This window comes from Drosophila serrata, unplaced genomic scaffold (assembly GCF_035046125.1).
Source record: "Drosophila serrata isolate PLE 108 unplaced genomic scaffold, ASM3504612v1 contig_241, whole genome shotgun sequence".
Taxonomy (NCBI): domain Eukaryota; kingdom Metazoa; phylum Arthropoda; class Insecta; order Diptera; family Drosophilidae; genus Drosophila; species Drosophila serrata.
In genome coordinates this window covers 4,082,515-4,108,520 of record NW_028257139.1, presented here as the reverse complement: position 1 = coordinate 4,108,520, position 26,006 = coordinate 4,082,515, and the positions used below count along the sequence as shown (strand labels likewise).

Sequence of the window (26,006 nt, the reverse complement as noted above, 5' to 3'; positions counted from 1 at the left end):
AATATCGCCGCGTTTTGCAATTCTGCTTGTTTGGCCGGCCAACTACCACCACTAGCCAGCTTTTTTATTTTTTAAAGTATTATTTATGCTTTGCCGATGACGGAACAAGGCTGGCTAATATATGAATCATTTTTAATGTTTGCATTGGGAAGTATCGATTTTGCACACATTTTTAGGCTTCCAAAATGATTAATTTTAATAACTTCAGAGGCGAAAACTACAAAAATACCGCAAATAAAAATGAGCTTTCCCGTTTTTGACAATGGTCACACCGCTGGGGAACTTTCACAGTATTCCTGGTATATTCGTAATTCTTTTGGTATGTTTTTCCGAGGCCGGCCACGGTCACCCTGTGCACGAGGCTTGTTTATTGGGCAAGAAATTTAATGATTCCTGTAATCTTTGTACACTTGCGTGAGTTGCCAAACACAGGACACATTTAAATTCCGTTCCGGAAGCCGCCTACAACCAACTTGTATATATCCAGAAAACACCCGTAGCAGCAGCAGAACAGCGACGGCTGTCGCGGGCAGAGCAACCGCAGAAACACCTCTTCGCTCCGAATTCAAGCGACTCGGGGAGCGTGTCGTCTATCTTAGTCGTGCAGCAACAGCACCAGCAGCAGCAGTGGCGGAGAAGCAGTAGTAGCCGCAGCAGCAGCAGTGTCAATTAGTAGTTTCGCATACCACCTCATTCGTACACCGCATACCACACCACGCCACACACCATACGGCTCTGCCACCCCCGCCCGCGTATCGTTTCCCCCGTCGTCCCGTCGGGTCCGTGTTATACAACAAAATTGTTCCGTGTTCATATCGTTACGCCGGCTAAAGTCGCGCAAACTGCTGACCAGGCAGCGTTATCCCCATCCCGGCTCCGGTTTATTTGCGTGCGACCTGGTCCTAGAGGAGAAAGCGGTTGTAACTGTGTGTGCGAACTGAAACTGGCTTTAGAACTGGTCCGGACTAGCAGGTCATCGCCGTCGTAAGAGGAGCCCACACAGCAAGGGCACAACCGCAATTCACAAGCAGCCCGCAGTAGAAGTAGAAGCAGAAGCAGAGGCAAAGCGAGCAGCTCCACCGGATCCACTATGAACATAGACGACTACGAGTCACTGCCCACTACCAGCGTGGGAGTGAACATGACGGCGGGAGGAATTGCAGGCGTGCTGGAACACTTGGTCATGTATCCGCTGGACTCCGTCAAGGTGAGCGCCCTTCCAGCGAACCAGCTGGTAACCGGAGGAGCGTAAACAAGCAGACCTAACCTCACAATTGCGCGTATACAATCAAATTTTGTGAGTGCCAAGTGCCCACTGCTTAGGCATAATCGTGATGTAATTCCTCGGGCACCTCGAGTGCAGCCAAGAGCTCTTGGGGCTTCGGTTTTTGGGAGCCATAGCCACTGCCACTTTTGTGTTTATCGGAGCACGTTCCATTGGTTTATGCAGCGCCGATAAGATTAGCCGCACTGCTTGTGACAGTCGGCATGCCCCTATCATTCCATTATCTCTTACCGAGCAGGTTGATCTTTTACTCTAATGTCGGTGGAGCCAAGTGATTCGCCACCTATGCATATGCAAACATATCTGACTGCGTCATGTACTAGATGCATATGTAAATGCCGCGTGTGACAGTGTTGCTTAGTATTGACCAATTCTCGGTCCGCCATACCCCACTCGGGTCTATTGATTTTCGTAAGCTGTGGCCCACACATGTGTCATCAAATGGTGCGGTGACAGCCGGCAGGCAGTTTGGTGCCAGCCTAAAGCCTGACCGGGATTCCCGGCGTCATTATTAGAGTCTCCCCCCAGTCACTTTGACGAGTTGCGGGAGCCAGCGCAAAGAACTTTTAATTGAGAAACGGCAATCGAGGCATTTTAATTCGCATTATTTTGCGTAGGTTTATATATAATAACCAGCGCAGCGTTGTCATTCTGATTTCACACTTTGTCCGTCTTATCAGTGGCACTCAATAAGGGGGCTGTTGGCGCAATGATCGGATCTATGAATCATGCCGCCGCCTACTTCCCCTCATCGCGAAGTTCTATCTGACATTAATGTAAGGTTTTCTCTACTTTCTATCAGTTCGTAGTACCATTTAATTAGGTTTCCATTGCTCTCCAGACTGTTTTTCACCTTGAAATGCCTGTTGACTTGTGATTGATAGCAGCAAGATATATATATATAGTATATATGGATAAGGTAGTGGTGCTATCCGGGAAATCTTATCGCTCTCGCAAAGCCCACGTCCCCCGTAATTTACAACTTGGATGCTGCAGCTCTGTGGCTGATGGGCACGCCTAGAAATATATATGCAATCAAGTGCATATATAAGCGTGTGTATTACGTTGACGATTGCAAATATATCAGCGACTTGCTTATATATCAGCGAAAGTTTTTCCCCAGCAATGCAAATAGTATATATTTATTTATATATTTCATTCATATCGGTTAATACTATTGCCTGTGTGGTTGAAAACAAAAAAAGTAATTGCTTATGGAGAATACTTAAATGAAGACCACGATAACAATAACTTTTTATAAAGATTTCATCACAAATTTAGAAAATTCATATAATTTGAAAAATATTTTAACTATTTGGATGTTCCAATTTAATTTCCATTCCGCGAAAACAAACTATAAATTCTGTACCTCTTAATTACAAGAATTTCATCATTAGATGAAATTCACATTTTGAGGTCTCGATAATGTCATCGAAAGAAGTGGAAATTGGGTAACCCCAGTAATTAGGTTTGTGTTTAAAAAATATATCATGAGTAACAATGACTGGCAGAAGAGCGAGGCTATTCGACTAGGTTCTCTCAGCTTAGATTAACTGTCTGAATGTTTGATGTTGCTATCAGGGGAACCAGTTAGTAGCTTTGACGCACCAGCGATTACCCACTTTATTTTAGGGCAAACGATATAAAATAATACAAACAAGGGCCTTTTGTATAATTCAAAATGTAAATGCAATTATTTTAATCGCTCTATTACTGCCTATTTATAGACCCGCATGCAGAGCCTTTCGCCGCCCACAAATAACCTGAATATATTGTCAACCTTTCGGAATATGGTGACACGTGAGGGTCTTTTAAGGTAAGCATTAGCCAAGAAACATACGATTGGTCCTATGACTTACGCCTCCTTGTGATCCTTAGACCCATTCGTGGAGCCAGCGCTGTGGTCTTGGGCGCTGGTCCAGCGCACTCACTCTACTTTGCTGCCTACGAAATGACCAAGGAGGTGGCGGCCAAGTTCACATCAGTAAGCAACCTCAACTATGGTAAGTTTTGAGTAGCAACTAAGCAAAACCATCGACCCCTAACAACGATCGCCTTTTGCAGTGATTTCGGGAGTGGTGGCCACACTCATACACGACGCCATTTCCAGTCCCACGGACGTGATCAAGCAGCGCATGCAAATGTACAACTCGCCCTACACATCGGTGGTATCCTGCGTCCGAGACATTTACAAGCGGGAGGGCTTGAAGGCCTTCTACAGAGCCTACGGCACACAGTTGGTAATGAACCTACCATATCAGACAATACATTTTACCACATACGAGTTCTTCCAGAACAAAGTAAGTGCAAATGAAAATCCATATGCTTTGGCAGCAAGAAATAACGCGTCGACTCCTTCTTTGCAGTTAAATCTGGATCGAAAGTACAATCCTCCGGTGCACATGGCGGCGGGAGCGGCAGCTGGAGCATGTGCGGCGGCCATTACCACGCCCCTGGACGTAGTGAAGACGTTATTAAACACTCAGGAGACTGGTCTGACGCGCGGCATGATCGAGGCCAGCCGAAAGGTGAATACTGCGCTAAAAACACTTTCAAGTTGCCCCTATTTTTTGTGCTCACCGATCTATGAACTTCCTTCAGATCTACCATATGGCTGGACCATTGGGCTTCTTCAGGGGCATGACTGCCCGTGTGCTCTATTCGATGCCCGCCACGGCTATATGCTGGTCCACGTACGAGTTCTTTAAGTTCTATTTGTGCGGCTTGGATCGGGAACAGTACAAATCGTCAATTGCCGGACGCTCGGAACCCCGCAAAGCGGACTACGTGCTGCCCAAGACCGATGACGAGACGATGAGCGATCGCGACAGGGAGACGGTGAAGGATACCACTGCGACCCTTCACTCCGCTCCCACCTCGGTGAACGCCTCCGGTGCCATTAAGACGGTGTGTGAGCTGTCCACGCGACCCGTCGCGCCCACAATTAACCTGCATACACGGCACACGGACGTCGAGAGTCCGTACGAGCGACGCGGCTTCTCCACGTAGGCAGCACCGGTGGGCGTGGCCGCGAGCGAGGCCTGCGTTCGAAATGTTTGCAGCAGCAGCGACAGCTAAACCTAAGCGTAGCTATTAGTTGGCGGTCGGGGTCGGGGACGTTGGATCTGGAGACTGTTGGTAGGTGGACGACGACGACACGGTGTTTGAAACACCTGCGGGCGCTCCACTGACCAACCACGTTCATCTTCAGCCCCCTGTCCTCAGCTGCTTGTATGAATACTCTGCGAGGAGTCGGTGAGAGAGTTTTATCACTCCATAGTCGGAGGTTAAATCGTAGTTGTTGTTCTGCACAAAACTCTCGCTCTCACATCTACGCAAAACTCCAAACACACACACCCAGCCTATATACAAACACAGTTTTAGGAACAATGCGAAATTCTTGTTAAAAATAATGCTAATGATCAAATGTATCTGTTATATTTCGAAATGAGAGAACCTTCCTGTAAAATACTATTACCTATTATTATGTATTACAATTATGATTTACTACATTTATACATACTATTTTTTTTAAACAAGTTTCAAAGTATATACTCCTATATATTTATGTTGATCGTTGTAAAGTAATCGAGAGCAAAAATGTAAAGCACAGACGAAGCGAGCAAGGCTTCAATAATTAGTAATCAAATTACACACACTGAAATCTTCAAACTGAGATGTTACAAAATATAAATGAACCGCAGATACCAGAAAATCATAGAACGAACTGCATGCCCGTGTCTCCCTAGATTGTCCAATCCAGACCCCATCTTAACTATATAGACAGACTCACTGTAACCTAGTAACCCGGCTACAGTTGTACTCGCCGGGGACTTGATCACTTGTTTCTCAACATTGTTTACCCATCAACCATCACATATTATCTTTCGCGGATCCGGGGACAGCCAGAGTCCCCAGGAAACTCAATAATAATGCATCATATTATTACGTTCACTGTTATTTTTGTTTATATATATGCATAATATATATATATACGAATGGGCTACACCTACTATTATTAAACTGTAAGGTGTAGCTCTAAAATTAAAATTTTATTGTTAAAGTATTTAAACGAAAACAAAAGCAGAAAGAAAAAACCATTGGCAAAGCAAAAAGACCCATTAAACGGATGATAGAAGAAACATATTGTTTTATGTTAAATGCATTAACAACAGTTGCCTTTTTTATTTTATCCGGATAACAGTTCGATTCGATAGAGCTAGAGGATTGAGTCCAGTCCCCGGCGTCGAGAACGCTGCGACAGGATTGGACGGGGCTTGTAGAGATCATCATTGGTGTACCTTTGCTGCTGGCAGAGCTTCTGGCTGAATCGGCGGGCGTTCAAAGCGTCTGCAGAATAAACAAGCTCATTAATCACTGTTCGCGGAATCACTCTCACAGCGTCGGCAACCGGAAGTCGCGTGGAGAGGCGCTTACCCAGCACGGCTTAGATTTGGTAAACCTCACACACAGCTACATATGTTTATTAATTTGTTAAATTATGTGAATGCATGTTGGAGAGAAATTAGAGATGGTAGAGAAATCACAATGAGGATGAGCATAAGATGTTTTAGTTGCGAGAGATTCGATGCCCCCTGATCAGTGGATTCCCTCCCATTCATACTAACCGTCTAAACAACTTTATGTGACTACGTACCGTGCTCCTGCTTCTCGAGAGCCTCATTCTCCTTTGAGTTGACGCTAGCCTCAGAGGGCGTGGGCGATGATTTCGGTTCTTCCCGTCGGAGCCTTTTCGTGGGGCTGCCATAAGTACTACTACTACCCAGGCTGGCAAATAGCGGTGGTGGTGTCGATTCCCTTACGACTTGAGGCTGATCCTGGAGGCTGTTACATCTACGCTTGACTGTTCTCCTGCGAATCTCATGTATGTGAGATGCCTCTACCTGGGCATTGTCCTCGCTAAGCTGGTTCACCAGATTCTGGCCATCCTCAATTAGTCTATTGATAAGCTGCAGACGGTGCGTAAACTCATCAGCGTTTTCTTCAAAGTGGGTTACAATGTCTTCAGCTGGTTCATCATCACTGGAGCTAAGAACTGGTGTAGCGGGCATATTCTCTGGTTTCACAGCCTCTTTCTGAATAGCCTCTGTTAAGATTTCCCCAGAAGGTTCTGAGGTTTCGGTTTCTGCAGGAGCCGTTGATATACACTCAGCTTCAGCTAATGGCTCTTCTGGTCCATCACCGTGATTGCATTCCTTGTCAGGAGAATTCGGTACGGATTCAGCCTTTTCAGGATTTTGAGGTTCTGCACTTAACCGATCCTCTTGGGTAGCAGGCTCCTCAGTCTGATCTACAATTTTTTCAGCCACCTCGTCCTTTTTGCTATCTTCCTCCTTCTGGGTCTGGGAACCAGCTGTCAGTTCAATGAAGCTACTCGATGATTGCTGCAGTATGTCGCTGACGATGACGACCCCACTGCTGACAGTGGACGCACTGTCACAGGCGCCATTGCTACCACTGTTATAATTGGAGTTGCCGTTTGTGCCATTGGCATTCTCCACCGACTCGCCCACTTTATCCGGTGCCAGCTCTGGCCGGGAGCTCTTTGGTGGACAACCCGAGCTAGGAGGTTTCCCCTCATCGTTGGAGTCGGAGCTCCTGCGCTTATTTAACTTCACCTTGCTCTCTGTGTGATCATCCTGAATCGGTGCTGTCGTGGCGCTGTTAGGTTTATTTCGATCACGATCTCGGCCCCGGCCTTGTTCTTTCCTCTTGGATGAGGACGAAGAGCTGCTGTTGCTGTGGTGGCTCTTACTGTGACTCTCCCTTTCCCTATCCTTATCCCGATCCGAGCGCGACGAAGATGAACTTGATTTGTGTTTCTTGTGCGAGGAGGAGGAAGAGGACTCGTGGCGTGAAGAGGACGTGGAGGACGTCCGCTTGGAGGAGGATGACTCCCGATGACTTTTGCTCGATGAGCTCGTAAAACTCCTGTCGTTTTTTGAGCTACTGCTTCTGTGCTGCGAGCTGGATGAGCGCGATGAGGAGTGCTTGGAACTGGAGCTTGAGGAATGTTTGCTGTGCGATTTGTCCCGACTGCGATCGCGGTCACGGTCGCGATCTCGATCTCTGCTCCTGCGCCGCTGCTTATCATCGGAGTGACTGTGATTCCTTCGTTCCTTATCTTTGTCCTTATTCCGTGAGCTACTCTTGGACTGTGAAGAAGGCGAAGCTGTGGATTCACAGGCTTTGGTGACCTCTGCTTTGGGTGCTTCAGCATCTTCTGGGAGCGCAAATACTTTCGGTTTCTCTTCCTTGACTTCACCTACCTCGGTCTGCGATTCCTGGAGCTCCTGCTTTAAGGGACCATTACATTCCATCGGTTCGGCATTCTGAACAACAGCTTCTGAAAGGGATGCAATGCTGCTTTCTGCAGGTGGCGCTACGATTTGACATGGTTTTCGTTCTGTCTTAAGTTCTGGTGGTGTTGGTGGCTGTACAGGTTCCAGTTTTATTTCTGGAGGTGGTGATGGCTGCACAGGTTCCAACTTGATTTCTGGGGGTGCTGGTGGCTGTGCAGGTTCCTCCTTTAGTTCTGGCGGTGGCGGTGGTGGTGGTGGTGGTGGCGGCTGTACAGGTTCCGGCTCAACATCTGGAGGTGCTGGTGGTTGAACGGGCTCCGGCTCAGCTTTTGGTAATGGTGGTAGTGGTGGTTGTTGAACATACTTTAGCTCGATGCCGGCATTGTTGGCATCGTCTATATTCGCTTTTACCTCCGACATAATGGCATCTTCAATTGAGAGTTCGAGTGGACCACCGTTCGAGCCCGACACGGAACTTCTTCGTTCAGTGCCTAAAAAAATTTAAAATTAACCATTAAATAAACATATTCTGGTAAAAAGACATGGCAAAGTTACCCTCGAAGGTAATTGCATCCTGCTTAATATCAAAGTGCAGTTGTCGACTGCCGTTGTCCACTCCGACAGCGACACTCGCATCGCTGGAGTTCTCGCTAAACTTTGGCATCTGCGCCTCCTCCGATATATTGGCGGGCATGTTGGCTATCAGCTCCACGCTGTTGGTGGCGTGCGCAGCGCGCTGTGCCTCCGCCACGGATCCCGAAGAGGAGGCAATCGTGAGGCGGCTGTCACTGGACACCTGCGAGAGCTGCGACGCCTGCGACACACCATTGATCGAGTCCGAATGATTCAGCAATCCGTTGTTTAGCTCTTTACTCGTGCCAGGTTTATCTTCGCTCAACGGCTCGTACGAAGGTGACGTGTCCTCGTCAGAGTTCCTCTCGTCGTCGACTCCGGGTGGCAGATCGTCGTCCTTACTCTCTTCCTTCAGCTCCGACTTGATAGTGGCCTGGTCCGAGTCCGGACTGATCTGTTCGAGGTCGGTGGGCATCAGCCCATCAGCGCCAGTCTCCACCCTGAGCAGGCTGCTGCCGTTCATGTGGCCAGCAAATGGCGGCAAAGGAGGAGCGGGCAACAGAGGCCCTGTAGGCCTCGGCGGTGGCGGGGGCGGGGTGATGCCCAGGTACTTGTAGACGATGCTCTCGATCTTTGGCTCGAATATGGTGGCGACCTTGGGGTTGACCACCTGGTCCACAATTTGGTCGACGCCCTTGTCCAGCACCTCGGAGCTACAGCACACGAGATGTCTATTTACGTTACCAAATCTTCATCCCATGTACTCACTCTAGGAGGTGCTTGCGCAGCCTCTCCCGCAGTTGCACCTTGTTGGTGTCTGGCGTCCAGTGCTGCTTGGCCAGGAAGTCGTTGACCGCTGTCTCCACGCGGGTGCGCACATTTTGGTAGGCCGGCTTCGTGTCCACGTCCGCCAGGCAACAGTTGAAACGAAACTCGTCGAAAACTCCCTGGGACTTGACCTCAGCAATTAGCGTTTTTATAAATTCGTCCATGTTGTGTTGTTCGATGCATAATAGTGCTGGGACAACACCAGAGCCCTATCGATACTATCGATATTTGGATATTGTTTTCAAAACGATAAATGACCTATTATCTTTGAAGCTTTTCGGTCACACCGGAATCTAAAGATCGCAATCAAATTCTTAGTTTGTTTATTTATTTGTTTAAAGTTCATTCTCGCAGCGCCATGCAGCTCACTGGCAACCTTAACAATCTCTCCCAAGTGCCTTGCGGATCGGCGCTTGATTCAACCACTGAAAATAATTCCGTAATTGCAAATATATAAACTTTAATGCACATTCATACATATCATATGTACATACATAATTGGTATTTCAGGAAAGCAGCGATTCGGATTTGGAAATTCTGAGTAATGTAGTTGGAGATCAAGACCGAGTCATCTAAAAACTTAAAAGAGCTATTAGACGGAAGCAAACTGAAATAAACGAGCTAGCTGGCAAGTTGACAATAGCAGACATTCATTAAGCTAGTGAAAAGGAAAGGACCGGAGTTAAGGAGGATGTAATTTAGTCGCTGAAAACGTCAATCGATGTAATTACATAAAGTAAGGACTTAATCATTAAAGCCCTTCAGAGCCAAGTAATTGAATTGCTAACTTCGCTCGACTTAAGCAAGAAGGAAGCTGTAACCAAGGAAAGCTGTGGGCTAAATGCAAAGCAAACTGAAAGCGCTAATATTAAGACATTGACTATTAAACTTGGACAAAAAAACCATATATTATCCAAATTGGATGATAAAACAAAGAAATATAAAAGCAGGCTAAGAGAGAAAGATGAGCGCATCGCCAAGCTTGAAGCCCAAGCTAAAGTAGATAGTGCCAAACTTAATGGCTTACAAAAGTTTACCGTGAACATTGAGACTAGTCAAGACATGAGTAATGACCTTGTCTTCCTTAACTGCACCAAAATCCCTTCTATTCAATTTGTTACACTTCCGTGGGCCGGTAGCTTTGCTGCAGTTTTCGAGGATCTCCCGTTTGCTGGTCCTGGTTGAATGGTTATACAACGTCAAATCGACGGACGTATCCCATTTGAGACTAAGGCGACGACTGTAAGACCACATTGGACTCGAAGGGTGGGATTTGGTGGGGTCTGTGGAATTTGGGAAAACGACATTCTCTCAAGTCGTGCAAAATGCTTATAAGGATAAAACCGTAACCGGATATATGGATTTCCATTTAACTACTTCTGAATAGCAACTAAGAAGAAACGTAACATATATTAATAAATACACAGTTGGATACATTGATCTGAATCGCTAATGTATATGGAAGCTGATTTTGTCTCTTCATTTACATCGTGTTTTCAAATTGCGCGCGTTAAGTCTTACCTGAATGATAGTAATTCCGTACTGGTCACACTGTCTTTTAGTGTGACCGGATGTCTCACGGATGCACTATACGGTCACACAACAGCATTTTTGGCGCACGCGAGGCTTGTTATTTGGAATTTTCTATTTTGTGTTTGGTTTATAGGTAGCGCAATTAATTCACATAATGAAATTATCCGCGGGTTCACACTGCGAAATAGAGGGCGGGGGAGCCCAAAGCAATGCGCTGCTACATTCCGCCGCCGATGTGTCCACCGACGAAGGAGCTGCGGGCAACGCCGAATCGGTGGCATCAGAAGGCCCGGACCCGCAACAGCCCACGGAGCGCCAACCAAAAGCGGCTGCAGCTGGAGATGTTGGGTTGGCGGAACAAGCGGAGCCCGATGCGGACGTGGACATACAGACGCCTACAGGCAAGCACCAGCAACAGCCACGGCGCTCCGCTGTGATCAGTGAGTACAACAATAGAGCGTTCCCGCCTTATGCCGACCATATGCTTATGTGTGTGCGTGTGCGTGTATGCTTGCTGTACGCCTCTGTTTTCGTTTCAGGGAAGCGCGATCTAATCAATTTACAGTCGAACCTGAGCCCCAAATACATTGGCTTTGCCAACGCCAATTCACCCACGCCGTTATCCGACTCTGACGACACGGTTCGCTCAACACGCCGACGCGCCAACCAAGCAGCTGCGGCCCTTAACAGTAGTAGTGCCTGCGAGACCATTTTCCAGGACAATGCATCACCTAATACCACCAGGGAAACTGACGCAGGCAGCGGCGGAGGCGCGCAGCTGCTCGACCGCGGCGGAAGCCACAGCTACTTGAGCCCCATCGAGAAACTTTTGATCAAGAACGGCTCCAGGTCGCCTAATAGCACAGGCTTTGAGGCGGATGCCGAAGACCAAGGGAGCTCGCACGTTCGAAAGCAGCTAAAGCGGAAAATGAGGCGAGTGACCAAATCAAAGCCGGCTTTGGATATAAATGCCGAGGGCGAGCCCGTACCCGAGGTCCTTGGAGAGTTAGAAGTGAAGAAAGAGTCGCTCGAGAAAGAATGCCCTTCTAATGAAGAGGCCCCAAAAGACAATGGCGAAATTGCGCTCATTATTAAATCCGAGACTGAGACTGAGGCTGAAGCTGAAGCTGTGTCTGCTGTTCAGCTGGATGTTAATCCAAATGATAGTTCCAGATCAAGACCTGAAAAAGTGGAAATGCAAACTAGCGAGTTAACTGAGGCAGAGGCTGTAATCAGCGAAGAATCAAAAGAACTGATATTTGCTTTGCCCATGGCCGCTTCCACAGAGGTGGATATGAAGTCATCACCACCTGACTTGAGTTCTACTGGATTCGAGGTAAATGTCATGCAGAAATCGCCTTCATCCGTAAGCATAGACAGCGCCAAAGGCATGTCCATTGTCACCGATCCCGGATGGCCCACTTATCAAGTGGGTGATCTGTTCTGGGGCAAGATATTCACGTATTGCTACTGGCCGTGCATGGTGTGTCCGGATCCGTCTGATCAGATCGTTGGCAACATGCAGAGTCATCCACATCGCGCGTCCGTGGACAATACTGCGATGCCCATTCAGGTGCATGTGCGTTTCTTTGCGGACAACGGGAGGCGCAACTGGATAAAGGCTGAAAATCTACTGCCCTTCGCCGGTCTCAAGGCGTTCGAGGAGCAGAGAGAGGAAGTACTTGTCAGGCATGGTCCGAAGAGCGCCAAGTACCGGCAAATGATGCCCAAGCGAACGAAGGTTGCCATCTGGCGGCAGGCCATTGATGAGGCACAGATCGTTGCCCAGCTACCTTACGCCGATCGTCTTGAGAAGTTTTTCGAGATCTACGAGACCGTTGTGTAAGTGTACATGTTGATTTACATTTTTTTTTTTTTTTTTTCATTTAGCGATATATTAAATCTGATAATCCGGGAATGACCTATGGTGGGCATGTAATATGTAATCGTAATCTAAAACATCTCTCCTCCTCCCCGTATTTCCAGCACAATTAATAAGCAACGGCGCAAACGGACCAATTCTATGATGCAGGACACCTCGGATGTTGGAAGCAGTCTGTACGACTCGAATGACAACCTGCACAACAGGCCATTATTGCTTGACTTAAAAAGGGAGCGGTCTGAGTCCCCCTTTAGTCCCGCCTTCTCGCCCGTTAAGGTCAGGAACGAGATGCGGGCCAAGCGACGTAAGCTGAGCGACGGCAACGAGGCTGAAACTGGCACTTCGAATTCCCTGGAGGTGACCCCATTACCAGGCCAGGCCCAGACTGTAAGTAGCACTAATCCGATCCTCACGCCGGATGCCAGTATCTACGCGAATCCCGAGTTCGGTCAGCTCTTCGATGCCGTTAAGGAATACGTAATGGTGCACCGATCGGAGGAAAAGGTGGAGAAGGTTTTGCTCGGCGTGGTCAGCAACATTTGGTCGCTAAGGTACATCCAGATGCGTGAGCTAGAGCGGGACATAATCAGCGGCGAGATGGATCAGCAGCTGGGCTCTTCTGTGTTAGAGCGTGGTCGGGGAGTTGGCACCATTAAACGTCTGTCGAATCGATTGAAAACTCTGATGGTACGACGCAGTATGACCCCTGTCGTGGCGCCCAGTCCTACGCTCACGGAGCCATCGGCGGAACGCCGGTCCTCGGAGGTGCCGAAGGCTAAAAAGTCTCTCAACCGACCCATTGAAGAGGTGGTCCAGGACATCTTACAGCTGGACAGCAAGTATCTCTTTCGCGGACTCAGCCGCGATCCGGTGTGCAAATACTGCTACGAGACGGGCAGCCACCTGCAACGATGTTCGAACGGCTGCAACAGTTGGCTGCATGCTGACTGCTTGGAATGCAAGAAGTCGGGTCACAAAATGCCCAAAGCAGGAAGTCGAAAAATGGCCCTACCTCTCCAACCGTCCACCTCCAAGTCGCCCAGTCCTACCGATTCGGAGCACATAACAGCTGATGCCGTGGTGCCCACTAGCGCGACGGACACTGCAAACAGCGTTCCATTAGTATGCCAGGAATGCGAATCGGGCGAAGTTGAACTCTGTGTTATATGTCACCAGGTTGAATCGCCATCTAATGCGGTGCAAGGGTCGTTGGAAGAGGAGGAAAAACCCCAGCTGCCCCAAGCCGTGCCAGAGAACATTCTTCTGACCTGCAGCCAGCCAATGTGTGGGAAGCGTTTCCACACAAAGTGCTGCAAGTACTGGCCCCAAGCCAACACTAGCAAGTCTTCGCCACGTTGCCCGCGGCACGTATGCCACACCTGTGTGTGTCTCGATCCTAGCGGCAAGTTCCAGCAGGTTGGAAACTCTAAGCTGGCAAGGTGTGTCCGCTGCCCGGCCACCTATCACCAGGACTCGCACTGCATTCCAGCCGGCACTAAAATGCTCACTTCCACTCACATCATCTGTCCGCGTCACAGCATACCCAAATCGGATGCTCACCTCAACGTAATATGGTGCTGCATATGCGTGAAGGGCGGCGAGCTCCTCTGCTGCGAAACCTGCCCCATCGCTGTGCACGCTCACTGCCGCAATATTCCCATCGAGAAGAGCGAGAACTACATCTGCGAGGAGTGCGAGAGTGGGAGAATGCCACTGTACGGCGAGATAGTGTGGGCCAAGTTTAACAATTTCCGCTGGTGGCCGGCAATCATCCTGCCGCCCACCGAAATACCCAGAAACATATTAAGTAAAGCTCACGGGGATAATGATTTTGTCGTGCGATTCTTTGGTACCCACGATCACGGTTGGATATCGCGGCGCCGGGTTTATCTTTACATTGAGGGCGACAAACTTTCAGGAGATTCTCAAAGGACAAAGACTCTGTTGCACAGAAGTTACAACACTGGCGTGGAGGAGGCGACGCGCTTCCTAAAGATCGTCAAGGAACGTCGGAAAGAACAGGCCATTGGTCGTCAAAGCGCCAGCAAGCTGCATCCGCCGCCCTACGTAAGAATCAAGGTCAACAAGGCGGTGCCGCCATTGCGCTTCACTCTGAATATGGAGGATATAAGTGCTTGCGGGTGCCCGTCCGATGCAGAACATCCCTGCGGCCCCGACTCTGGCTGCATCAACCGCCTGCTGTACAACGAGTGCAATCCTGAAATCTGCCGCGCCGGCCAACGTTGCGAGAACCAAATGTTTGAGCTGCGCAAAACGCCCCTAATGGAGGTGGTCTACATGAACGAGCGTGGCTTCGGACTTGTGTGCCGGGAGCCCATTGCCCAGGGTGATTTCGTGATAGAATATGTCGGCGAGGTGATCAACCACGCCGAGTTCCAGCAGCGCATGTTGCAGAAGCAGCGGGACCGGGACGAGAACTACTATTTTCTGGGCGTGGAGAAGGACTTTATAATCGATGCGGGACCCAAGGGCAACCTGGCGCGGTTCATGAATCATTCGTGCGATCCGAACTGCGAGACCCAGAAGTGGACCGTAAACAGCATCCATCGCGTGGGGCTGTTTGCCATTAAGGACATTCCTGCGGTACGTAAAAAAAACAAAAACCTTAATGAACATATTAATCAATAGTATAATTTCCATGAACAGAATACCGAGCTTACCTTTAACTATCTTTGGGATGATCTAATGAATAACAGCAAAAAGTCTTGCTTCTGCGGGGCAACACGCTGTTCTGGGGAGATCGGTGGCAAGCTCAAGAATGTCGCAGCTAAGGTGAGTAAGATGCCAGCATATAATCTCAACTAAGAAACTAAGCTTATATTCGCTCTTCAGGAGGCAAAGGGCAAGACCGTCGATAAACTAAAGCAGATACGTCGCGGAAAAGGTGCCCCTGCCTTTCGCATCCATGTTAAGAAGAAGAAGACAACATAGCTAGAGGAGCCTAGGAGCGCTAATAAAGGTTACGAAGTCTTATACATTATGATGAAGTAGAAACCGAAATCGCATGACGAAGGCTCAAGATATATATTTTTTTAACATGGCATTGTTTTTGTACTGCGGAGCCAAGTCTCTGCTTTTTACCTGCGCCACATGTATTTATTTACTACACAGTTAAAGTTACTTACTTTTAGTAGACCAATTGGTTCATACTTTGTTCACTAGCTTAACGTTAAAACAAATAAATCAATATTCATTTTTAAGCGTCTACTTGTCTATATTTATATAAAATGGTAAAGTTTAATCAATCAGTTCCGTATGGATGATATATTGTTTTGGTGTTCATTTCATACATGGAAAACGTTTGTTCATATTTCACGGTTTCGGTTATAGTAAAGCTAGCACTTTGGCATATATAAACTCGTATATGACTATAAAACTAGACATATCCAAGGCTAAGATCTAGGAGTATGCACTTTAATCTTATGTGGATGATATGCACTATACAAGGAGTACAAAAATGTCGAGTTCCAAAAATAAAGCAAGGCCCAGCAAGGACGTCAAGGGTCGTCGGTTAAGGCATTGCATCAGCAAAGTAGCCTGAACTAAATTTTGGCACCATGGCATCAATCTTCTTGACGATCGTATTGAGTGACTCCCGAGACATCTCGTAGAGCGTGTTGAGTGAGATCAGGCGCAGGCCCTGCTGGTTGCACACCTCGATCACGGACCATTTCTCAAGCAGCTTCAGGCAATTGCGCACCGAGTCCGTCGATATACTCTCAGCTGGAATACAAATTTAAATTAAATAATACCCCGCAGATGTACTGCAAATGTCCTTACCATAGATGCAGCTGCCACGCTTGACCTTGCCGGTCAAATCGTTAATCACAAAACTAATGAACTCGGACTCCAGCATAGAGTTCCGGTGGAGAATTTGCAGAGAGTGAGCTACAGTCACGTATGTCCATGCAAAGGGTGCCAGCACCTCGCAAATGTAACGCTGCTGCTGCAGGGTTTCGCTAGCGAACAGCAACTGTGTCTCATCACCATCTCCGTTGGCAATGTGCAGGTAATCATCCTCATTATCGTCGTCGAGACAGTCAGCGGCGAGACTGCGAGCCAAGCGCTTGGATTCCCCAGTATTTTCGGACTCAGGCAACTAATAATAAAAACATTATTATCTCAATCTTAAAATGAATTAGGTCTACAAGGACTACCTGCTCTGCACAGATGCATCCACTAATCAAAAGGTCGTCCAAATTCTTGTAAAGCATGCTCTCCAGCACTTGTGTGGGCTTGTTCAATATGAACTCATAGCGATAGATCTGGCAGTTCTCTAAGGCTGTGTCTATCAACTTCTTGCGCGACACCTTGGCTTCTTTTCTGTTCTCCCTCTCCGAGAGCAGCGCGTGGAACGTGGTTAGTAGTATTGAACTAAGGGCAAAGTGCGGGGTAAGCATGTTAGAGTAGTAGGCCAGCTCAATACAGCTTTCCACAGAATTCACAGCCCGAATGACTAGGCGACCGTTCTCATCTCGAGTGCGAGTGACTAGACCTGGAATACAAAGTCAATTAAGCAAGCTGTTAAACACGCATGCAGAAAGCGCATTAGCTACCTGAGCCAAGCAGGTCGCAGGCGTATGCCAGAATCTGGGAGGATTCACCGGAAAAACCAATGTCCTTACAGCCATACAAAGAGTTTCGCAAGTCGTCCAAGGCTGCGGCGAGCATTTGCTCCTCGGCACCGTTCCGGTAGCGGGTGAGCAGCAGGAAAGCGAGCGCATTGGTAGACATTACCGAGGTGGCTGAGGCACAGTCGAAGACCACCTGGCGAGAGATGCTTTCGATGAGATTGCGGTGCTCCTCGCACACCACATCGGTGCCATACAGCGAGGAAGTAGACTGATTGTGCTGGAGTGTTCTAGAATTAAGATAAGAAAATTATCGATGGGATTCGAAAATGACAAGCAGTTGGTTATCGTACCTGGCCGCTGGCTTGTATACCTTGGCCATGTTGCCATCCTCCCGAGCGATCTTGTTGTACGAGTTGACCAGTTCGCGTATCGAGTATGGCTCGTTGAAATCGATGCGCATTAGGCCGTAATTTGAGCGAAGAGCCTTCCATATGCCTGAAATGGCCTTGCTGAAGGACTCGGGTATTTTCTTCTCGCCCTTTTGTTCCCGCACGAAATTCCCGTCCACCAGTCGTTCGTAGTTTACCGACACGGGTACCAGCAAGGCGTCCGGTATGCTGCCGTCCATGAAGGCGTTCACGATCACAGATAGGATGCCACCCTTCGGCATGCAAGGTTTCCCGGTACGCGTCCGTCCACCCTCGATGAAGAATTCGACGTTGTGACCCTGCTTCAGAGCGTGAGTAAGATACAGATGAAGAGCGGCTCGATACAGCACGTCCTTCTTGCCCTCAACTGGGTCGATCTTGCGCTTGATAAAGAAGGCGCCAAGTCCGCGCAGCAATCCCCCGAAGACGGGTATCTGCAAATTATTGCCGGCGGCTACCAGTGGGCTGCGTATATCATTGTTTGTGAGTATCCAGGTAACCATTATGTAGTCCAGATGGCTGCGATGCAGCGGCACAAAAATCAAGGGAGTGCCTGGTGACTTTTCGGTGGCAGTCTTGAGCATTTCGATCTGTTTGGTGTTCGTCACGACGCCGGATAGGAAGCACGGCAGCAGCTTATACAGGATCCAGGATGTAAACGCCAGCAGACCATTGTTTAGGGTAGAGCCCATGTCCCTCAGAATGCTGATGGCGCGTTGCTCTTGCTTGCGTAAAATGGCTTGGTACGAGATGCCCTGCTTCTCGTCCTCCTCCTCCGCTGCCGCCGACTGATCACCGCTAGCGCTACGAGTGAGCAGCCGATGACCGTTTTTGGCGTACCGCTGCTCTCGGAGCGTCTGCTCGGCTGCCTGCTTGATAGCGTGCTTGAGGACGACATCATTGTGTACGATTTCGGTGACCTACGAGACGAAAACAGGTCGAGTTTAGCGCGCACTTTCCACGGCGTCAAATGGAAAAGCTCACCTGTCGGTACTCGAACTTCTCACTACGCAGTACCTGCGCCACATAGGGAAAGAGGACGCCCCAGTCTAATAGCCTCTTGAACGGTTTCTGGCCCGACTGCGGGGTGAGCTCCAACATGTTCTGGGTTCCGATGCCATGTGCCACCGAGTTCTGCACTTTGGGCTCCTGTAAAGAAACGATCAGAGCGAGATGTTGTGATGCAACTGGCGCACATATATATAAGATGTGGGCGAGTGAAATGTTAATACCTCGAACCAGCCGCGAGCGTGAAACTCCTCCACACCCATTATTGACGCGGAATTCTCCAATTGTACTTGAACTTTTCAGAATTTCAAAGACGAGATGGAACAAATCCATGCGCCCGGCTTTTTTTGCAAGGAAATGAGCGATAGGCCGATAGGTCCTGCATAGCTTTCAGGACTGTTATCGATTGCCAGGATGGGGTGGCAACACTGTGCGCGTTTTTAAATTTAAAATCAGCTATTGAAAATTCATTGAGTGGAAAAATTTTCTTATCTCCGATACTCTATTTTTCATGCCAGAGGCTTTTTTAAAAGGTGTAACGAAAAGTTAGACCCCATTACTTTTAATGTAAAAATAATTATACTTCATAAATTCGTTTTTATAAGTGTTTTTTAAGTTTCCATTTTATACTTAAGTTAAGCCGGTTTAAATTTATGACCACTTAAACTGCTGCAAATACAATTTAGTTATCTTAATCACTGGTATATAAAAATAATGTGATGATAAACCGTGCAAAAAAGTTATATAAATAATTTATTGCCCGAAATTGTATTTGGACTTTTAGAAACCGCCTATACTTCTTAACAATTATAAAATTTATATTATGTACCTCCTCTTACGAGACTCTCGCTACGACCCTGCTGGTGCGTCATAATACTATATGCCTGTGGGGTTAATGGGTAATGATTGGTGGCTGATAGACGGGAAAACTTACATTGGATGAGCGCAGCGTGACCAGGAGGTCGCTGCGAATGGTGTTGATCTTGCCCAGGGACGAGCGGTAGCTCAGATTCAGGTTGGGAAACAGGCCAGCGATGATAACGGGTGCCCTGCAATTGAAGAAGCGCACAATCAATCAATACAATGCAATAAACCCGTCGTGGGTGGTGCTGAAATCAGGAGTACGAAATTAAAAATACGGCACCTCTCTCAATTAATATTCGACCACTTGAACAGTGTATAGTCCAACATCGCAAGAGTTCAATACCCGCTGGACAAGGGAGTGTGCGGATTTTTATATATTTATTTATATGGAAACGTACACCAGTTTTTAAGTAGTGCCTGCTACTGATAAGTGGTTAGTTGTTCATAAAATATGGCACAGAACTGAACTTTGAGCGTGCTTTGTATGGCGGAATCATCACTCGAAAATCAGCTGATGTTGGGCAGAGGCTAGGCGTGCATGCATTTGTAAACATTACGATTTTTATATATACATATGTACATATATTAATTTTATTAATCATTAGCTACCCTTGAACCTTCCTGTAGTAAATATTGTTTCTAAGTTAATATGTGAATTTATTGTTATTGTAAATAACAATACTCGGCTTACTTTGCAATGTCCGTTAAATACCCATTTCCATGGGTAGTTACTTTGTAAGTTTTATAAAAATCACGTATTTCCTACCACTTTTAAATAGCCACATTATTTTGTTTGCGCTATATATTTTTATAAAAATTTTATTTTTATAAAAATAAGTGACAGGCACAAGCCAAAAAACAAACTGCATAATTGATTAAATGGAATGAATTTAAAATTATATGTGAGATTTGTTTGGGATTTCAAAATTGCTCCAATCGATAATTTCTAAAATCGATTTATCAATGTTTCCATTAAATATTCTAAATCGCCTAGCCAGTGTTACCACACACAACAGGATAAGATCCGTTAGATTTCTGAAGCCAGCTAGTGGTTTGTTTAATTGATTTTGCGTCGCAAAAGATAGATTTTATTATGTTTCGGCTTCACTGCAACAAGTGCTTTCGTAACCGCAACCTTGAGCCGGCCTTGACCTTCCACTTTTCGCGGTGCCATCACATTCTCTGCGCTAGATGCCTGGACGACGCCTCGAATGGCCAGCAGTGTCCGCTTTGCAGTCTAACGTTGCAAACAATCCCCATCTCCGGGAACATGCCCAGTGGCATGGCCCAGTACTTCGAAGACCCCAATAAGTTCCTGCAACTATATCGCAAGATCAGCAAGTTCCAGTGCGATCAGCGGGCGTCGGACAATTTGGGATTCTGGCGCCAGACGCAAGATGAACAGGCCATGGAGCTGCAGCTCGAGGGCTTTGGAAAAATGGAGGCGCAGCTTAACCAGCAGATTAACTTGGAGAAAATGCGCATAGCGGAGATGCGTGACTACATCTCTTATCACGAGCAGATAGCGCGACGTCGCAGCATGGACGACTTCAAGGAGCTGAAGACAGCCCACAAGCGTCGTCGGCCACGGACCCCCTGTTTCAATTCCTCGGATAACACACTGTCGGACGAGTCGCTAGGTGTTAGCTTTTGCCTGGATGCGGGCATGGATTTCGCAAAGGAGCAGCTTAATCAGGTTAAAACCCCTACAATGACCACCTCCGAGGACTCGGATTTTACTGTTTAACATTATCTTATCAAGTAAGACATAACCTTCTTGTGTCTATAAATCTTTCATATTATCATATCATATTTCATTAATATATTCAAAATATTTTGCTTTACTATCATATAACTTGCGATCTTTGGGGATCGATCTTTTTGTGTTATTAGGATTAAAACTTACTAGATGAGAGGACCACGATACACGATACTATTTATTTAGATTTTCCTAAGATATCTTACCTACTAGGAAATATGTATAAATAACATCTTAGGCGAGACTATGAAAACCTCCGCTCTGAAAAGCATAAACTAAACAGGGACTTAATCACACGATACGGACTAATCTGAGTAGTAATCTCGGAGTACTCTCAATCTCATCTCAGGCTGTGGAAAATTTCAGCGGATTAAGCCACTTGAATGTATATTAGTCTTCGCAGGGGGCCGCCTGTTTCTTTGGTAATTAATACGCCGCGTTATTTAGGGGTGTAGGCCGAGTAGGAATTTTATGGCCGATACGAGATGCGGTGCCACTTTCTTTGTGGCCCGAAGCTGGTCGAAATCCAGCGAGATTACGGAAATAGCTATTGTTAAATCTTAATCAGATAATGAGGTGCAAATTTAACAGCGGCAATCTCACCGATAATTGTTGCCAAGAATGATTTTGCGGGCCAAGTCGAATAGGTGTGGGGGTTTAGTTGTTATCTCTTCGAGTGCAACATCGGCAATTGCGCCTCGCGAGACCGCTGGGTGGGTGAAAGAAAGAGATGGTGTGGGACCTGGGTGCTCGGAAGAAAGTGTTAGTGCCGGGGTAAACAAAAACACGATTGACGTCACCGAACAGATGACCCTAGGAGCCAGCCTCCCCCTAGTCGGAATCTACCCCATTAACACGTGGATGATAGGCGGAAATTTACACTTCTACACTATGGAGGCCCAAACGCATGCTAAGTAGACAAAGGGCCGTGAGTCATGGCCATTGGAGCAACCACCTGTGCGACCAATAACAAAACAAAGCATATCCACAGTTGAAACTCACTAACTGAAACTTGGCTTATCACAGAAAAACTTTGTACTTCTTCTTGGCACATTCTTTTTGGAATTATTTTTACTGGTTATTTGTGGAAAAAGATAAGACTATGTCATTGAAAAATCTATATTTGCTTTGTTAAATCTTGATTTTGATTAAATCAAATAAATAACTTTGTAATAATATAAACAAAACCATTTTTAACTTTGAAACTCATAATTGTACACCAGGAAAGGATCCTTTTTCCATGTTCAATTCGCATAAATATTAATTACAATCATTTTTGAACAGTGTGTAGTTTTAAATTACAATTTAAATTTAAATTTAAATAACAACAATGTACGATACAGTTCTTATCAAAATAATCTCTAGCACCCTTTATACCAGTGATTTGGTTAATGCATTTATAATATATTCTATTCTATATTCTAGGTCGAATCAAAAGTTTGACTTAGTTTAGTCTGACTGTGGTTCATTTTGCATGCATTGGATAACTTGCGAAGTGCTCGTCTAAAAATAACGGCGCTTCTTCCTCAGCCGCGTTACTTAAACTAGGAGGAGTAGGAGGAGCAGGGGCGGGCGGTATGGTCGGTTAATAGGTGCCCGCAAGGCGAGATTTATTTGGCTTCCATTGGCACTGCAGCCCACGAACACTCACCTCGTCTTGGCGAATATGTAGTAGACAATAAGGGCAACTGATGCAATCTCGATGCCGCCGAGCAAAGAAATCTCGGCGACGCGCTGGGCAAAGTTCAGGACGGTCGTCAACATGGTTATGTATGTGCTGCGCTATGCTGGACTCCCTTCCAAGTATCAGCCGGCGGCCAAGTGATCGGAAGTACTCTCTGATTTCCGATGTGGACCGACCCTGGTGATTAAACCAGCGACCAGCGGCGACCCTTTAGTGTCTGCGACTAGTGCAAAAAAATATGGAGACGCAGAAAAACGGCGCGCGTCCAGCGCTCTCTGCTCTCTCTACTCTCCGACAGATGACAGCTGCTTCTGCTCGCTCGGTGCTCCGATTGGTGGTGGTTGGCTATATTATTGCGTTCTACTCAATATAACCAGACATTTGTTGCGACCCGCGCATGAAAAGATCGTATGATCCGTGGCTTGGCTTGCCGTCCGAGATTACCGCCCGATAGCATATATTTTTTGGCCAGCATCCGATGCAGCGAACAAAAACCAAGCTTATTTCCGAAACCGGTCCGGCTAGCTGGTTGGTTATTGCTCGAAATTACAGCGACGGTTAATTGAATCAAGTGCGCGTCGCGTCGTCCTTTATTCTTTGGCTGCCTTTGTTGTTTTTATTCGGACCGGGAGCGGCTATGGGATTGCGATTCACTTTTTGCTGCTGATGCGCGACATTCGACCGCGCAGCTCAAGCGTTTACCGTGGAATAACGTCGGCGGCGTCGCTCGACGCTTAATTAAATGCCAATTAACGTGTGACAATAAATATGTACGGTCGGCGTGGCAAGGGAACGTGCACGAAGACCGAGATCGGCGCAGTACGAAGATAACAAAAGCTACAGCCACACAGCCACCATTATCAGTGAGAACGAGTGATAATAGATCACTCGAGCAACGAGAGAATCTCGAGGCGGAGCAAAAAGAGAGCGGTACTAAATGTGCCTAAGACTAAGAGTTTAATATGTATTACTTTCGCTCTGTATTATGAATAAAATTCATACAGCTTTTGTAGTTTATTATAATATAAAAGTGTGTCAGCTCTATACGGGGAAAGTAAGTTACTTCTTCGCTGGCTTCTTGGCGACGACCTTCTTCTTGCGGGCGGCCAGGAGCTTGGCGCGGTTGGCCGCGGCCTTGGTGGCCACGTTGGCGAAGTGTGACTTGGCCAGCTCCACGTTCTGCTTCTTGGCCTTGGCCAGAACCTTGGCCACGGTACGCTTCTCGGCGGCGAGGGCGGCACGACGCTTCAGGACCTCGGCGTAGGGGTTCAGCTTGACCAGCTGGCGCACGTTGCTCAGGGGGTTGAGGCGGCGCTTGCTGCGGAACACGCGCTTGCGGGGATCACGCAGCACCTTGCGGATCTCCTCGGACTTGAGCAGACGCGACAGATCGGTGTTGGCCATCTTGGGCTGGGGCAGGTTGTAGCCCTTCTTCAAGGTAGCTGGCTTCTTCCAGGTGCCGAACAGATCGTTCAGGCGCGCGAACGCAGACTCGGTCCAGATGACGAAGCGACCGACATGGCCGCCGGGAGCAAGCTTCAGCAGGTTAAGCTTGTCAACGCTGATGGTCTCGATTCCGGGGATGTTGCGGAAGGCCTTGCGCAGACCCTCGTCCTTGTGGTAGACCACCAGGGGACCACGACGGGCAATGCGGCGACGGTCGCGCATGGTACCACGGCCAGCACGGAAGCGCTGCGACTTGTACACCTGTTGGAGGGATAGAAGGATTAGAATCAAGCAATATTATCCAGACTAGTCATTCTTAAAAACGTAATTCAATTTATTAATTTAATTCAACGATTATGAAGGTATTTAAGATGCGTTTAGCTCAATCTCGGAATCGATTTTAAAACAAATATTTTGCATGCATTGAGCTGTAGCTCTTCCGTTACCGCGCTGGAAACTTTTGATCAGGTTTCAAACGCAACGCCTAGAAGAGCAGTTTATCTGGCAACGCAGGAACCCTCGCAAACATCTGACCACCATGGAGTAAGCCAGTTGTTTACACGCTGCCACTTTTAAAATGTATAAATAATCACAAATATTAGCACTTTAAATTTCAATCACTCCCATCTCGCGGTCTCCAACTGATGAAGAATCTTAAAATCACAAGATTATCTGCATTTGACATACGGTTGGCATGCTGTGTTGCCAAGTTATGTTTCCGAAGCAAACAATATTGAAATTCAAGGTCATTAAAGCTTTTTAGCAAATTAGAATATGTTTACACGCCACTGAACCGGTTTCTTGAGACTCCTTACTCCACTTCAATACGCACCTTCTGGATGTCAGCCCACACCTTCAGGCGGCGCAGGAAGATGACAGCCTGCTTGGTCTTCTGGACCTTCTGTACGTCATCGGAGACGACCAGGGGGATCTCAGACACTCCATCGATGACATGACCCTTGGACTGGACCAGGGCGGGCACGCCGGAGGCGGCGATGGCCGACACCAGGGCATAGCGGCGCTGGTTGACATTCACCTTGCGGTGCCAGCGACGGAAAGTCTTGGTGGGGGCGAACATGCGTCCACCACGGCACATGTTGCCGAAGGCTCCCTGGCCGGAGCGGTGGGTGCCGCCACCGCGGACACGGGGAATACGGGCCACGGCACGTCCAGTGCCCCAGGACTCGGCAGAGGTCTGGTGACCTGTGTAAATGAATTGTCAGTGTTAGTCCAGGCTGTCACTTTCATTTCAAACGCATTCGACTTACCGGCCAGCTCGCTCACGGCATAGGGCTGACGGTTGTTGCGGCGCATCAGCTGGTGCACCTCGTTGACCACATCCGGACGGATGGGAGCCTTGAACACGGCCGGCAGGCAGATGTTCTTGTCCTTAGCAGCCTCGTTCTTTTCCGTGTACACGGAGACCAGAGGCCTAGCGTTGCCTAAGCTCTGAAAGCAGTAAAAACGATTCCGGGTTTAGAAAGCATCACAAACACAACACTGCGTTTCGCCACCGCCGCACATTCCAAACACGTGGAGGTTAGCTCGCCACTTTCGCACTATTTTCTGCCCGATTCGTGTGTAAAACCCACTGTGCTGGCGTCCCCGGCGGTCGCGGCGCGTGTCCCGCTCGCATTCTCACCATTTTCGTTGAATTTCAAGTCCAATGAATGCTGTTTAAGATTCTGCAAACGCAGATACCGTCCTCTTTTTATTAAGAAGAACGAAGAAAGAAAGAGGGCGGCCGGAAGTGCCGTAAAAGTGCTGGGAAACGCGCTCGGAGCGCAGGGCTGCATTT

At 47.6% G+C, this 26,006-nt stretch overlaps 6 protein-coding genes and 1 pseudogene across 10 annotated transcripts; 4 read left to right on the top strand and 3 right to left on the bottom strand.

The window, feature by feature from the left end:
- Positions 1 to 282: 282 nt before the first annotated feature.
- On the top strand, positions 283 to 5,427 carry mfrn (mitochondrial iron transporter mitoferrin). Of its 2 annotated transcripts, XM_020958467.2 has the most exons (7): positions 283 to 414; positions 488 to 1,207; positions 3,013 to 3,101; positions 3,164 to 3,288; positions 3,350 to 3,585; positions 3,652 to 3,813; positions 3,887 to 5,427. In XM_020958467.2, the coding sequence occupies exons 2-7, from the start codon at positions 1,091 to 1,093 to the stop codon at positions 4,292 to 4,294; spliced, it is 1,137 nt and encodes a 378-aa protein (XP_020814126.2). In that variant the 5' UTR covers positions 283 to 414; positions 488 to 1,090; the 3' UTR covers positions 4,295 to 5,427. The 2 variants fall into 2 exon arrangements, with proteins under 2 accessions (XP_020814126.2, XP_020814125.2); XM_020958466.2 differs by having other exon boundaries at positions 310 to 1,207.
- A 7-nt stretch (positions 5,428 to 5,434) lies between these two features.
- On the bottom strand, positions 5,435 to 9,436 carry BOD1 (Biorientation Defective 1). Of its 2 annotated transcripts, XM_020958462.2 has the most exons (5): positions 8,950 to 9,278; positions 8,164 to 8,894; positions 5,943 to 8,099; positions 5,723 to 5,758; positions 5,435 to 5,635 (listed from the first exon to the last, which is right to left on the bottom strand). In XM_020958462.2, exons 1-4 carry the CDS (start codon positions 9,171 to 9,173, stop codon positions 5,733 to 5,735), a joined length of 3,138 nt encoding a protein of 1,045 aa, XP_020814121.2. In that variant the 5' UTR covers positions 9,174 to 9,278; the 3' UTR covers positions 5,435 to 5,635; positions 5,723 to 5,732. The 2 variants fall into 2 exon arrangements, with proteins under 2 accessions (XP_020814121.2, XP_020814119.2); XM_020958460.2 differs by lacking the exon at positions 5,723 to 5,758 and having other exon boundaries at positions 8,950 to 9,436.
- On the top strand, positions 9,329 to 10,466 carry LOC110188581 (uncharacterized; annotated as a pseudogene). Its single transcript, XR_015271463.1, has 2 exons — positions 9,329 to 9,448; positions 9,520 to 10,466. The product of XR_015271463.1 is annotated as an uncharacterized LOC110188581 (transcript).
- A 116-nt stretch (positions 10,467 to 10,582) lies between these two features.
- On the top strand, positions 10,583 to 15,645 carry NSD (Nuclear receptor binding SET domain protein). The gene is made up of 5 exons (XM_020958121.2): positions 10,583 to 10,982; positions 11,082 to 12,384; positions 12,529 to 15,028; positions 15,092 to 15,217; positions 15,278 to 15,645. Exons 1-5 carry the CDS (start codon positions 10,697 to 10,699, stop codon positions 15,374 to 15,376), a joined length of 4,314 nt encoding a protein of 1,437 aa, XP_020813780.2. The 5' UTR covers positions 10,583 to 10,696; the 3' UTR covers positions 15,377 to 15,645.
- mino (glycerol-3-phosphate acyltransferase mino) lies at positions 15,639 to 23,580 on the bottom strand. 2 transcript variants are annotated; one of them, XM_020958122.2, is made up of 8 exons: positions 22,730 to 23,580; positions 19,390 to 19,504; positions 18,432 to 18,596; positions 17,370 to 18,367; positions 17,002 to 17,306; positions 16,603 to 16,940; positions 16,226 to 16,544; positions 15,639 to 16,168 (listed from the first exon to the last, which is right to left on the bottom strand). In XM_020958122.2, the coding sequence occupies exons 1-8, from the start codon at positions 22,840 to 22,842 to the stop codon at positions 15,957 to 15,959; spliced, it is 2,565 nt and encodes an 854-aa protein (XP_020813781.2). In that variant the 5' UTR covers positions 22,843 to 23,580; the 3' UTR covers positions 15,639 to 15,956. The 2 variants fall into 2 exon arrangements, with proteins under 2 accessions (XP_020813781.2, XP_020813782.2); XM_020958123.2 differs by lacking the exons at positions 19,390 to 19,504; positions 22,730 to 23,580 and adding an exon at positions 18,680 to 18,903.
- On the top strand, positions 19,566 to 23,792 carry nenya (RING finger protein nenya). Its single transcript, XM_086831999.1, has one exon. The coding sequence runs from the start codon at positions 20,413 to 20,415 to the stop codon at positions 21,064 to 21,066; it is 654 nt and encodes a 217-aa protein (XP_086688125.1). The 5' UTR covers positions 19,566 to 20,412; the 3' UTR covers positions 21,067 to 23,792.
- Positions 23,719 to 25,944, bottom strand: RpL4 (ribosomal protein L4). The gene is made up of 4 exons (XM_020958124.2): positions 25,851 to 25,944; positions 25,477 to 25,657; positions 25,041 to 25,411; positions 23,719 to 24,469 (listed from the first exon to the last, which is right to left on the bottom strand). The coding sequence occupies exons 1-4, from the start codon at positions 25,851 to 25,853 to the stop codon at positions 23,822 to 23,824; spliced, it is 1,203 nt and encodes a 400-aa protein (XP_020813783.1). The 5' UTR covers positions 25,854 to 25,944; the 3' UTR covers positions 23,719 to 23,821.
- Positions 25,945 to 26,006: the final 62 nt, after the last annotated feature.